Source organism: Pundamilia nyererei, unplaced genomic scaffold, assembly GCF_000239375.1.
Source record: "Pundamilia nyererei isolate P.nyererei 1_Seehausen unplaced genomic scaffold, PunNye1.0 scaffold00367, whole genome shotgun sequence".
Taxonomy (NCBI): domain Eukaryota; kingdom Metazoa; phylum Chordata; class Actinopteri; order Cichliformes; family Cichlidae; genus Pundamilia; species Pundamilia nyererei.
In genome coordinates this window covers 15,829-29,185 of record NW_005187768.1, presented here as the reverse complement: position 1 = coordinate 29,185, position 13,357 = coordinate 15,829, and the positions used below count along the sequence as shown (strand labels likewise).

At 43.3% G+C, this 13,357-nt stretch overlaps 2 protein-coding genes across 2 annotated transcripts; both read right to left on the bottom strand.

The window, feature by feature from the left end:
* Window positions 1–243: 243 nt before the first annotated feature.
* On the bottom strand, window positions 244–4,049 carry tpbg1b (trophoblast glycoprotein 1b). The gene is made up of 2 exons (XM_005752587.2): window positions 3,463–4,049; window positions 244–3,176 (listed from the first exon to the last, which is right to left on the bottom strand). The coding sequence occupies exons 1-2, from the start codon at window positions 3,714–3,716 to the stop codon at window positions 2,327–2,329; spliced, it is 1,104 nt and encodes a 367-aa protein (XP_005752644.1). The 5' UTR covers window positions 3,717–4,049; the 3' UTR covers window positions 244–2,326.
* A 3,868-nt stretch (window positions 4,050–7,917) lies between these two features.
* tmem222b (transmembrane protein 222b) lies at window positions 7,918–13,082 on the bottom strand. The gene is made up of 6 exons (XM_005752586.1): window positions 12,922–13,082; window positions 12,255–12,339; window positions 11,223–11,254; window positions 11,038–11,134; window positions 10,815–10,945; window positions 7,918–8,355 (listed from the first exon to the last, which is right to left on the bottom strand). The coding sequence occupies exons 1-6, from the start codon at window positions 13,035–13,037 to the stop codon at window positions 8,268–8,270; spliced, it is 549 nt and encodes a 182-aa protein (XP_005752643.1). The 5' UTR covers window positions 13,038–13,082; the 3' UTR covers window positions 7,918–8,267.
* Window positions 13,083–13,357: the final 275 nt, after the last annotated feature.

The window sequence follows — 13,357 nt, the reverse complement described above, 5'->3', positions numbered from 1 at the left end:
GAAACAGAGACGTGATCTTTTAATCAGATACGTGCGGCAGTCTGAGGGAGAGGAGTAATTGGAGTAGTTTTTTCCCCTGTTTTTAACAAGCCTCTCTTTAGCACAGGGAGTAATGGAGAGCGCCTGGATGGGTCTGTAAGTTCCTCTCTTTCCTTGGATTCCTGCTGAGGCAGTCTCCCACACCCCAAGCACACCATACATTTCTCAGACAGGCAGACTCATAAAAAGACAAAAAGGCACTGCTTCAAATCCACACTTTAATGAGTGAAAACGGAAGTAATGACATGCAGGGAATCATTCTTCTTCTCTCTGTCTTGCAAATTGACACCAATGACCCGTGGCCGGCTTAATGCCCCGGTTGTGACACGTTGCGTAATGCCAAATGAAAACTTTTCCCGGGATTTTCCCCCCAGGAGGAGATTATTAGGAATGATGACACTTGAACAATAGCTGGATCAGAGCGCTCGACTTTGTCATCGTGAGTGAATCCTATTACGTGACAGCATAATGGCCGTCTGTGAAAACAGAAACAGAATGAGTGTCAACAAGGCGTCTTTTCAGCGCCGAGGAACAAAGCTCATTTGAGGCGTCTCGCCACCCGAGCCGTCCCTTTGTGCGCGGCGTACGAGCCTCAATTGTTTTCTCATCGCCGAGTAAATGCCCGGCTTAATGTGGTGCCGCAGCTCGGGAGAAATGATACCTCCGGACAGTAACAGTACGTTCATTTCTGCTGTTTGCATAATGCACAAGGTTACATTTGGGCTAAATGACAGCATGGACATGTACAACTTTCTAATGCTTTGTCATTCCACATGCAGTGAACTGGTTCCAGGTTATAAACGCTTCTGGCTATCAGGAGAGTATGGAGAACATCTTGATGGGATGAAGATGCTACTTTGGCATCAAACAAAGGCGAGGCTGTTTCACTTAACTGCAGGCCTCCTTTGCACCACAGACAGCTAGAAATGTGGGTAATAAACAAACTGATGAATGGCAGCTTGCCATCCGCTCTGTGTGTGTTTGTCTGAATTTGGAGCCTCAAAAGGCCTGAGAGAATCGCTTTTGTCTTCTATGAAGACGACAATGACTGAAATAAATATGCTGTAAGGATACATTTTGATTTATTTGGCCATGCTGGACTGACATGCATGTACATTTATGTTTAATTTCTAACCCCCCACCGCATCATCAGCAGTCCACCTAAGTGTCAGGGGTAGGATTTGAGCCCAGGGTTTGTGGGGGTGGTGGTAAAGTAACCGTAAACCTACCCCTGACCCTAGATAGTTACAGGTGACCTTCTGGATGTTAAAGAGGTGAACGAAGAATTATTGGAAAAACAACTTCCCCTAAAAGACACTTCTCTCGAAATGAAAAACGAAAAGCTAAGAACATATTCTTCTTCCTTTTCACAAGACTTAATGCCCTTAACTGGTCAGAGCAAACTGCTGAATGAAACAATGTAGCTGGTGTTTCAGAATCATCTGTATCTTATCATCGGAAAGAGAGAGAAAAAATCCCTTAAACAGAAAAATGTGGAGAGCCAGACCTCTCTTTCAAAGAGCCTCCAGAGCAGCCTGTTGTCTTTAAGGAAGGAGAGAGGGAGGGAGACTGCTTTCAGCGGCCCCGGGCCCGGGGACTGGTTCTCATCATTTTGACAATAAAACTCAAGGAACTGACACAAAGCGACATTTCATTGAAAAAAAAATAGCAGAAGGGGGGCCGGAAGAGTTCCGCTGGTCTGCGCTGGATTGTCCACCCCTCCCTCTTATCCGACTGCCAAAGAGGAGCGGAGCGGTGATATTTTTTTTATTATTATTATTTTTAAGGAGAGCGTTTGGAAAAGCTTTCTGGTGGTTTAATTCCCCTCCAGCACCCTGGGAGGGAGGAGGTGGGGGTAAAATGGTTTAAAGATGAATGAGTGATTGTGCTTTAAATTCCCAGAGGTTTGTTTTAATAGTGTCGAGTTTGTATGGCAGCGTTTTGTTGCTTCTTTTCAAACAGCTAAATACTGAATGACTGTGCCATGTGGAAAACAATACCTGACTTTAGGCACTTGCTGTTACTTTTGTGGAGTACATAAAGAGCAGGAGCAGATATAAGAAAAGTCAGCCGGCATAGTCTTTTTGGAACAATCGTCCCACTCGGGACAGCAAAGGAATAGCGATAGCCGATAACAGTGCATGCTTCAGTCACCATGGCTCAAAGGCTCTGAACATGTTGCTTTGTATATATTTACACATCTGTACATTTTATACACTTTTCTACTTATATATATGTGTGTGGGGGTGAGAAAGTCTGTCTCATCAGAAAATACAGCAAAATGTCCTCACACATCAGCGCTGTTGGAGACCTGTGATAACCTGGGGTCAGAGTCCATTTCGAAGCGGTAATGGTAGCCTTCCCACACCTCCCTGCAGGCGTCTCGCATGTCATAGATTCGCTTCTTGATGCCTTTGCGGTTGAGGTAGAGTACAAAGAGGAAGATGAGGCCGATAAAGCCCAGGACTATACCCAAGAAGACATAAGAGGTCTGCAGAGCGAGATCTGCGGCAGCATCTCTCTCGTGGCATCCCAGAGTCATCGTCCCCACGGCAAGCAAGGACGTGTTTCTCATGCTGGCCGGGAAGACGCACGCGAGGCTCTCGACGTCTCTGATGCGATTCTGTGACCTGTTGAGCCACTGAGCAAAAGGTTCAATTCCACATGTGCACGTGAACGGGTTCTCTCCCAGCAGGAGAGCAGCTCTGGGCAGGGAGTCCAGCTCTTGGAGGCCCTCTTCTGACAGAGTCTTGAGGGCATTGAGCGTCAGGTCGAGCACCTCCAGCTGCTCTAAACCCGAAAGGGTGGAGTTGTGGATGGCCACCAGGGAGTTGTTGGAAAGCCGGAGCATCCGCAAGCTGCTCAGGTAGGAGAAAATGCACGGGGGCAAAAAGATAAGACTGTTGTCCGACAGGTCCAGTGCTCTCAGGGTCTCCAGGGAGCTCCAGTGGAAAGCCGTGCTCAAGCTGGTCACTGCAGAGTGGTTGTAGAGGGCTCGGCTCAGGTTGAGCTCCCGCAGAGACTGGTTCAGGACGGCAAAGGCCTCGGGATGAATAACAGCCAGCTGGTTGTTGCTCAGATCCAGAGAGCGAAGCCTGTGCAGTCCTTTGAAGGTGAGGGATTCCACCTCAGAAATTCTGGATTTGAAGATGACACATCATTAGCAATCACCATCAAGACTGAGAGAATGAAAGCACATTTACCTCGAATCAAACCTGAAAGAAAACTGAACGTGGTCATTTGAACACAGTCTACTACTATGCACATGGGTAACAGAACTTAAACCAATGGATCGGTGCAGTTCAAGAACAGTGGGGGCCATGTGAAGAATGAGAAAACAGAGTTTTGTCACAGTTTCAGTCCTTCGGAGCTTTGCATTAGCACAATAACAAAGAGCCCCAGAGATCAGGGAGAGTTTCTTACCTGTTATTGCTCAGAGATAGGTTGGTAACATTCTCCAACCCTTTGAAAGACTCCGGACCGATCCGGCTGATCTGATTCCCCGTTATAAACAGATTCCTCGTGTATCCCGGGATCCCAGCCGGGATACTCTGCAGGTCTTTGGAGACACACTTCACGGTGTGAGCCGCCTCTGAGCACTCGCAGCGAGGAGGGCAAGACGCGTATACGGAGGCGAGGAGCGCGCAGAAAACAATGCCCTGCGTCAAATCCAGCATGTTGGAAAGGAAAACAAAAAAGTGTCCGGTTAGAGAGCGGCGGCAAGAAACAGCGACAAAGAATACACGCACACGGGGAGAAACGATCAGCTCCACCGAAACATCATGATCACGAGCTGTCCCGGCCGGGAATGCGCCTTTAACTTTGGATCTCCGCAGAAAGTGTGGCCGGGAGGCTGGCTCTGATTTCCATGAGAACAAAAGTGAGGGTCGTGCAGATCAGAGGGGGTGTTTGATCCTTCGGGGCGTTGCTTCTGCTCCAGCAATGAAGTTAAAAGGACCATCGAGGAGTGTAGTGATCTGCGGGGAGGGGCTTCTCTCCGCCCGGATCTACGAGATCTTCCCCTCAGCCCTGAGCAGAGAGCGCAGGCATGAAGGATGGATGAGGAGGAGAAAGTGGCCGGGATTTCAGCGCTCGCTCTCTCCCTCTCTCTCATTTTTTTCTGCACTCAAATATAAATGTGAATGTAATGAATTCTGGACTTTAACAGTTTTATTTCAGAACAAAGAACAGGCAAACATACTCGTCATTCCCAGCTCCCCAGGTGGTGTGCGCTAAATGTGGGGGAGGAGTGTTTGGGGGCCAACCTTCAGCCTTTGATCCCCCCTTTTCTTTAACACCACGATGATCTACTAGATAATGAGACTTTTGGCCACTTGGCAGCTGAGTATGAGAGCTGCGAGGACTTCCTCTTCTTTATAAATTTATTCCGGCAACTTCCAATGACTACTACCCGAATGACTTCCGAGAGTATTTAAAGACGAGCAAGGCTCTCGCATATCATGACTCAGTCTTAAAACATCCCTCCTGCTGACAGCCCTGATGAAACACAGCAGTCACGACTGAATGATGCGAATTCAAGCGAGAGAAAAGCAGAGCCACAAATCTATAATAACTTTTATACGCATTAAGGCTGGAAGTCGGACACATTCAGAGTTCGCATCTGTATGATCTGCAGCACAGAAGATATGTTGGGATTAGAGAAACAAAGGAGGGTTTTTGACATTGCAGACTGGTATAAGTATACATGGATGGTGGCACTAATAATAGCATCCCAACTGTCTTTTGTGAGCGGTCTGAATCGCTGTGGCCACAGGTCTCCGCATTCCAGGACCCGGCTCCTGGATACAACAAGGCACCGCAGGAGGCAACATCTAAAACCATTCACATCATCCCCACTCAGTGTGGCATTCCCGCACATGGCCGCCCTTAAATAGGCCCAAAGTACTGCTGATCTTCACAATCTCTCTTTCAGAAATATACCTTCATATTTATGTGTTACAGGCGGCAATGTTGTGAGGCATGCCGGCTGCTCTCAAAAGGACCGTTCATGCCTCCACTGCCTTTTATGCCTCAAAGCGCGCTAAATGAGCTGCTTCATTAAGGACAGGTTTCACATTCAAAGACACCGTTTGCCGTCCGTTTTCTGACATTTAGCGCAATTACAGAACACCAAAGGGATTTTCACTTTACTCTTTGTTTCTACTGGGATTTTCCACAGACAGGTCCACCAAGTCTGCACCTTAAATGTCACTGCAGTTTAGGCATAATGAGCACATTTCCACGTTTTCTTTAAAGGCATGCTCCTTCTTGGACACAGCAGTGTAGTCTGCTCAGCTCAGTCATTTAAAAGAAATAGTTGACGTCTTAGGGCATACATATGCATTTTTAAAGGGCTACTGACCTATTCTACCACTGCAAATAAATGTCATTTTATGATGCAAAAAGCACCTTTCATTTAAATTTATCTTCACAAAAGGCCTCATGTAGGTTACAACTACACGTCTCATGTCCAAGTTTGCTGCGTTAATTGTCTTATTGATCATATTAGCCTTTTGCGCTAGTTAAATGGTTCTGGTCTTTGCATGCTCACTCAGGTTATTCATCAGAATTATTTTTCTATAAGAAATAAGAGCCATGTTATGATGACTTCCCAAACTAGCAGAGATATAATTCACTGCTGCTGCCTCTTCAGTGCCGGCGAGGCATCAGTTTCCCAGACTTGGTGGCACAAGTGTTCCCGTTGCTCAGTCGTGCACTGGTGTCTCCTTCTCTTTTCACTCCAGTTACAGGCAGTTTGTTCTGTTCTGTCAAAGGGAGCAATGCACACATTTGAAATCAACCATTTAAGACATGAAACTCTCCCCTCAGAACAAAACAAATACTTTACCAGATTTGATTTTTTTTTTTTTACTTTGAGCTCCCAAAGCTGACAATCCAGATCCCAGCTAGTTAAAGTACTCGCTCTTTGATCATCATAGCAGTTTTTCAGCTATGCAAATTAATAACCAAAAAATAATCTAATTATCTACAAAATATTAGAAAATAGTGTGTTATGCTTACACTGATACTTCAAGGAATCACTGATGATTTTTAATCAATTTTCATGTTACAATAGTCTTAAAAAGCAGCTTCCCTTTTCTCCCTGTGGGTGTTGTTACATCTCACCTGGTTGAGAAGGCAACTCATTTATACTAAAGGCTACTGCAGATGGCTGGGTGCGATTCTACCCTAGAACATTTTTTTTCTTGTATCTTTAAAGTATTACTAAATATAATGTTTTTATATTTTATAGAGAGCTGCCAATCTAGTTGGGATCCAGATTGGCCATTTCAAACACACAAACAGGCAGGTCTGGTACAATCTAATATTTTATTTATTTTCACTCAATTTTACCAGTGAATACAGAACATTTTAAAGAGATTAAGGGAAAGACTGAGTAATAAATATAGAAATCAATTACTAGGCAGTTTGCTGCAATGATATGCAGCCGATTAATAATCAAGAAGCGATAGCTATGAGCCAACCACGAACATCCCTCTCCAACAGTTTCACTCTCGCATGCATGCAATACACACATGCTGGCATGCAAGTGCATGCTCTCTCTAGTGTGCAGAACACGCACAAACACACACACTCATCCAGGCACAGGTCTGCCTCACTGCCAAGCAGACATTACAAGTACAGTAAAGAGGGCCATTCAAATCTGAAGAGTGATCAAGTTAGCAAAGGATATAAAGAGCACCTGATGTACAGTCTGATGTGTAAGTATTTACAGGCAACATGGGTGAAACACAGAACTAGAGGCCACAGAAATTCTGCTTCCAACAGGAGCCTGAAAATGGTGTTAGCCCTGGAGTTACTACAGAAAACCCCTTTAAGCTCACACTTAAATGACATCTACTTTGGATTATTGCAGGATGTTGGTCGGTATACATCAAAGCTTTGCGAAACAGTGCTGACATTTCACAATGACCTTCCAATCTGATCTGCAGAGGTGAAAAACAGCAGGAGCGAGCGACGCTGGTCAGGCGCCGAGGTGGAAACGGGGGATTTTCAACAGGGGTCGGTGAGCGTGAAAAAACCTGAGGATCCTGGCTACCTGCTGCTTCTGGCAGCACCGCAGACAAAGAGAGGGCTCAACACTTTTTTCCCTGTTTGATTGCAAACAATGAGGGGATTTGAAGCCGTTCACGACAGCCATGGCAACAGATTTTGAGTGCCAACCATCATGTGCATTTCTTTTTTAGAAGGAGGAGTCATAAATGACCATAAAGCTGAAAATGCAAAGAGAGGTCGTTTCGAGGCACTGACTCTGGCTTTTTCTCGTAAAAGTCGAACGCAGCAAAGGGACAACAAAACGAAATTGCAGCAGGTTTCATACCTCTGACATCAGCTGGCTTTTCATCAACACCTTTAGAGTCACAGACAAACTGTTCCACTACTGAGAGACTAAGATATGGAAGGACACAGTCTGTGCTGGTCACACAAAAAGGCTTATCTATTCTCTAATTTTCTACCACAGCCATATTCATTGAGGTTGCTACAATTGTTGCACTGATAGATAACAGTATCATGAGGTGATATGTGTAATGCATGTCCAACAGATCTGAGAAAATATTTCCCTTTTGAAGATGCAAACTCTTTGATATCCTACAGAGTAAGAAAATGCACAAAAACAAACTGCTTTTGTGTATTTAGGTAGACGTTGCAGTGCTGTGGAAGAGCTACGTTAGGTCAAGCATGAGATGCAATAGATTCCTGCAGAAAGGCAGCTAACTGAACTAACATGTTGGTGCGCCCCGCTATAAATTTGGCATCCTGGAAGCACTGAATCATGGGATTACAATCCCAATCCGAGTAAAATCTGAAAGCAAGGCATGGATGTGTTTCTCTCAAAGAGTTCAACAATGTAGGTACTTCTTTTCAACTGTTTACTGTTACACTTTGCAGGCGGCAATGGCTTAAAACCGCCAGTCACACTTTTAATATTCAGAATCCAATAAATGCTTTTGTGTAGTCCTGGTCATTGCAGGCGATTATAAATGGACTTCCATCACTGGGACATTCTAGCATCCACACGGCAGTAAAGCCAGTGATCATGCTCGAGCCAGCAATCAGGCATGTCCTAAACAATCCTGTCCATCAATCTTCTCTCAGAGGTGAGGAGTCTTTGTTACTGGTTTCCCCTCTCCTGTGTTGTTCAAAAGGTCAGCGCCACCTCTGACCCACGAGGGGGTTTCCACCATGTCCCTAGACTTGCTCCCAGGTCACCGGAGGTTGAGGGCCAGGGCCACTGTAAGGACGATGCCCATGAGCATCAGAAAAGGCAGCCAGGTCTTCAGAAAGCCTGCACAGCTGGAGAGAGATGACAGGAAAACCAAGGTGAGGAAACAAGCATGCGGTGATGTACACAAATACAAATCGGGGGAATGAGCTCTTATTTTTTTATGAGCCCCCTCCCATCCCAACCACAGCCCTTATAATGACCAGCAGAAGACAAGGGACATGGCATCTTCAACCTTGTTCTTCCTGTAGCTATGGCAACAATCAGTGTAGATGATATACACGTCTTTTTTTTTTTGTTGTTTGTTTAACCCTGCTGAGAGGCAAAACAAGCAGCTGGTGTGGAAAGCTAAAAAACTAAGAGAAAAATACGTTAATTAGAGCACAGACATCGCACACACTGGTGTCTGGACTTTTGGGATAAACAAGCAAAATGGAAAGTAACTGATGCCAGCCTCACAAGACATCTCTAAATGTTCTAGAAAGCAAGGGTTGCATGTACGCTGTGTCGGAGCAAAGTAGCAAATGTTCAGTTGATCACAGGGACGTTTAACGACATTGTATACACACTGTTATTAACCTCTGTCTCTCTTCCACAGCATGTCTTCTATCCTGTCTTCCTTCTCTCGCCCCAACCAGTCACGGAAGACGGCCCCCCTCCCTGAGCCTGGTTCTGCTGGAGGTTTCTTCCTGTTAACAGGGAGTTTTTCCTTCCCACTGTTGTCAGAGTGCTTGCTCACAGGGGGTCATATGATTGTTGGGTTTTTCTCTGTATGTTTTATTGTAGGGTCTACCTTACATATACAGCGCCTTGAAGCGACTGTTGTTCTGATTTGGCGCTATATAAATAAAATTCAACTCTTAATCAACTTGAGAGGAAAGAAGGTCGATGATGTTAGCGATGCTTATGTTAAGCCGCACTCAGCAAACTTAAATTGTGTGTGTGTACGCACACTAGTATATATAGCACAAAGGGCTACACGTTTCTGTGGCATCTGTGTTAAGACTAGCGGAATAGCATGATTTTTTTTCTTGAATTTAATCGACTAGTAAAGCAGTCACAAGAAATATCCTTAGATTAAATAAGACTAAATATTGAGGCTGCTTTGCATAAGTAAGTAAGAGTGATTAAGTTATACTAAACAACCCTTTAAAATTTTAACGATCAAGCAGGTAGTCAGAGCACATTTTCAAGTAAGAATAATTAAAAAAAAAAAAAACACAACTGAGTGACTGCGACAACTTCAGAGGTCTCGCTTCCCGATACTTTCTGACAATTACTGCAGTTCTGCTGGGATGTGTAGTTTTTTTATTGTCATGCTATAATTTAAAGACATTCCAGTAATGTCCTATATACACTCTTATTATTTCCCAAGAATCAGGTCTCTCTCTCTTGTCCTGAGACACAACAGGTTCAAGGCATACCTGTGAAATTATGTCCGAACCCCTGGGATTCCACAGAGAAACCTCATTCACAGGCTTCAGCCCTACTTCTTAGGCAGGCTTTGAAGAGAGCAGCTGTTGAGTACAGGGCTTGCACTGTATCACCTCCTTCTAAGGTAGACAGCCTTCAGATATCTCGAGAATAAGGATGGTAGTCACTAATACTATGCGCATTCCTCTGAAAGTAGTTCACTTCATTGCTCCCCGGAAGATGAATTTTTTTTAAAAGGATACCGTTAGTCTGTTCATGCTTATCTGGAGCAAATGAAACATCGAGTAAAACATCACTAGATCATCGTAACTGAGGTTAGATTTTGATAGAAAATTCATGTGATTAATAATTGTGTTTGTTTTTTTAGCAACAGTCTACAGTTGAGTGCCACAAGATGTTTTAAAAAAAGAAAAAAGAAAAAAGCATGACCTGAGCCTCTACATGGGTTTGTAAGCTTCCCCTGAAATCTTTATACTTCGTCAGGAAAAGAGGAAACCGGTGAAGTGATTTATTGAACCACAGAAACATGCACGGAAATAGAGTCCATAAAGCAAAATAAAAAGTTTGTGTACAATTCTAACAAGCTTGAGGAAAAAAAAAAAAAAAAATCAATCTTTGGTATGACAAAGTGAAGCTTTTGAGCAAAATCATTGATCGGGCATGAGCTGGGGACTGGCTGCTGTTAGTTAGGATTACTCCAATTTCTCTCCCTTCTCTGCTCTCTGTTTCACTGTATGTGCATCTCATCCCAAAGAAAATATAAAGCACATAAGAGAAAAACAGAGCTTGTTGCCATAGCAAACCGGAAATGCCTCCAGACTGATCTTAGTTTTTCTTCATGCACTGTTACGTTTGGTTCCAGTAAGCCAGGGAATTGCTGCTGACGTGTGGTGCAGTACACGCAGAACAAAGCAGAATTGAAAGGAATGGATCCACTATCCAGCCTAGCTATTTGAATTCAGTACTGAAACAATGTCAGATATACACCAGAGTACGTCATCAATAATTTCCTGTTGCAATGTTTGCTCACTAAAAACTCCACATCAACTGTTTTTCTATCTTTTTCAGTCTCTCAGACACGCTGAGCTTTTCTTACCTCACATGCTTTCCGTGGATGAGAGCGAGGAGGCAGAGGTTGATCATGTTCCACGAGGTGCTGTTTTCATATCGCATCAGATTCAGAGCCATTGCGACATGCGAGTGGCAGTTATCACAGCATAGGTTGTGCTTTGGAGAAGACAACATTATCAAGAATCATTCCCACTATTTCTTCACTTCACAGTTGAGGCAAAGTCATTCACACAACACCACATATTTACCATCCTGTGTTTATACTCCTCTGAAGCGTCATGCACGGCTGTGTCCCAGGCATTGGAGCCGCTGGCGTAAACCTTGCTTACATCAAGCATCCAGTATCTGGATTTAAGGAGGAAAACAAACTTTATTGTTGTGTATGACAGATGTAAAGAGACAAAAATAAAAAATACGATATTTATTTACTTACTTTGTTGGTTGTCCAAAAGCCATGTTGTCCTCCTGCAAAAGATGAAATATTTCTTTAAGTTACCTGTGCTCACTGAAAGCTGTTTTATGTTGTTTGGGGTTTTTCTTTTGGGTGGGGGGTTACATCAAAGCACTAAACAAAGACACCACCATTAGGGCAAAACTTGTTCAGCTATGTAAGGTTGAATAAGAGACATTTTCAGCACCCTAATAGCCGGAATATGTAGTTTAGCATCAATTTAGGAAATGGGTCTAACATCCTGTTTGTTAGGATTCACTATTGTGTTTGCTTGTTTGTGTATACAAGTCAAAATGGATCCAAGCTGCAAGCTCTCTGTACTCTTTCTTCTATTACAAGGAATAGTGTACCTTCAATTCCCATAAAAGAAAATGACATTTCGGAATAAACAAATCTGAATGTTCCAAAAAAACAAAAAACAAAACAAAGAATCTGTTAAACGATAGTCTGACAACACAAAAGTGCAGCAAAACAAAGCTCTCTTTAGGAATTTCTACAGCTGCAAAGACAGAATGTTTTCTGACACACAAGGCAAACATCGCTATTTTTGCCACAGCACAGCATAATCCAGCGGTGGCACTGCAAATGTATGAAATTGCTCATGAGAATACTGGGAGAGTACTTTGTAGCACTAAAACCACACTTAATTAATGACTGCCTACACTACTGTGAAACAGTCTTACTGGTCCTACTGGAAAACCTAGATGTCCCACATTAAAACACAATAGCGCTGTGCCTTCATTTGCTCATACTGCACAGTGTATACAAGTAGATGTACAGCCATCTATTCATTTCTATTTTATATTCTGTGTCAGAAGTGAGAAATACTGGATTTAAAGGCAACAGGTCTCAAGGCACAGCATGTCCGATTTTTATTGGACCCTTTGTTAAAACTAATAGTGAGCTCTTTACGCTCATATCTATCACGGACAAGGGCATTTTACCATAGTAAATCTAGCATAAAGGGCTAAAGGATTGTTTGGTGAATGCTGCAGAACTTCAGTCAGTACTCACTGAAACAAAGTAAGGCCCAGCAAAGTCCCGGATGACTCCAGTGGAAGTACAGATACCCATGTGACCAATGAAGGGAAACAGCCATCTGAGAGAAACAATAACAAACAAACAAACAAAACATGCAAAGTTATCATCACTACATTGAAGTACTATTTAAGAGGGCCTGACTGCAAAAGTTGAGATTAGACAAGCCAATACAAACACACACAATTTTGATTAGTGTATTATTTATTAGTAATATCACTGAAAATAAAGGCGATAGTATGAGTTTTAAAGCAACTGCGTGGTGATATTCAAAGTTTCAGTAAGATATACTTTCGCAGAACTATGACACTGATGACCCAAAATCCTCAACGGCTGACTTTAAGCATATCATTTAATAGCTGGCATGTTTACCATTTTGTTTGCTTCGTATCGGTGATCCAAATATCTGCATATTTATATTTATACGTACAAACATCTTCAGTTTAAACCGTGTTCATTAAATGTAACCGTTCTTCGTGCACAGCTGTAACTTAGACATTTGTTAGCAGCGAAGATAATCTAATATAAATCGTTTTAGAAGAAGGGCAGCAACAGGAAGGTACTGTGCGTCTGCTAGCTAGCTAAGCTACTGCTGTCACCTCGTGCGATTTCTGGAGCATTTAGCCAAAAAGCGATAACTCACGATAACACGGGGATAGGTGTCCACACTATACAGTAAGGATAGCGACTGGCCTCCGGGTTAATTTTCTCCGAAGCTATGTGGTAATTCTTCATGCTCTCTTTTTCAACATCCGCCATCACCAGCTGTGGACTATGAACTTCATTTGTCCCACCGCGTCAAGCTACCCGGATACTCAGCGGAAAACAAATCTTACTGTCAAAATAAAACACTACATCTACTTTTAGTTTGGCAAAAATCGTAAAGACGGCATCAGTATCAACAGATATGCTAGATTCACTGACATTATCGCCACATCTGAGAAAAATAGAGACAGACTAAAAGCGCAAAGCACTTTTATAAAAGTTACATCGTTTACTTTGAAAGGTTCAACCGGAAGCGCCTTCTCTTATTTGATGAGACTTCACTATTTTGGCTTTACTATCCTGTTGGATTCGTG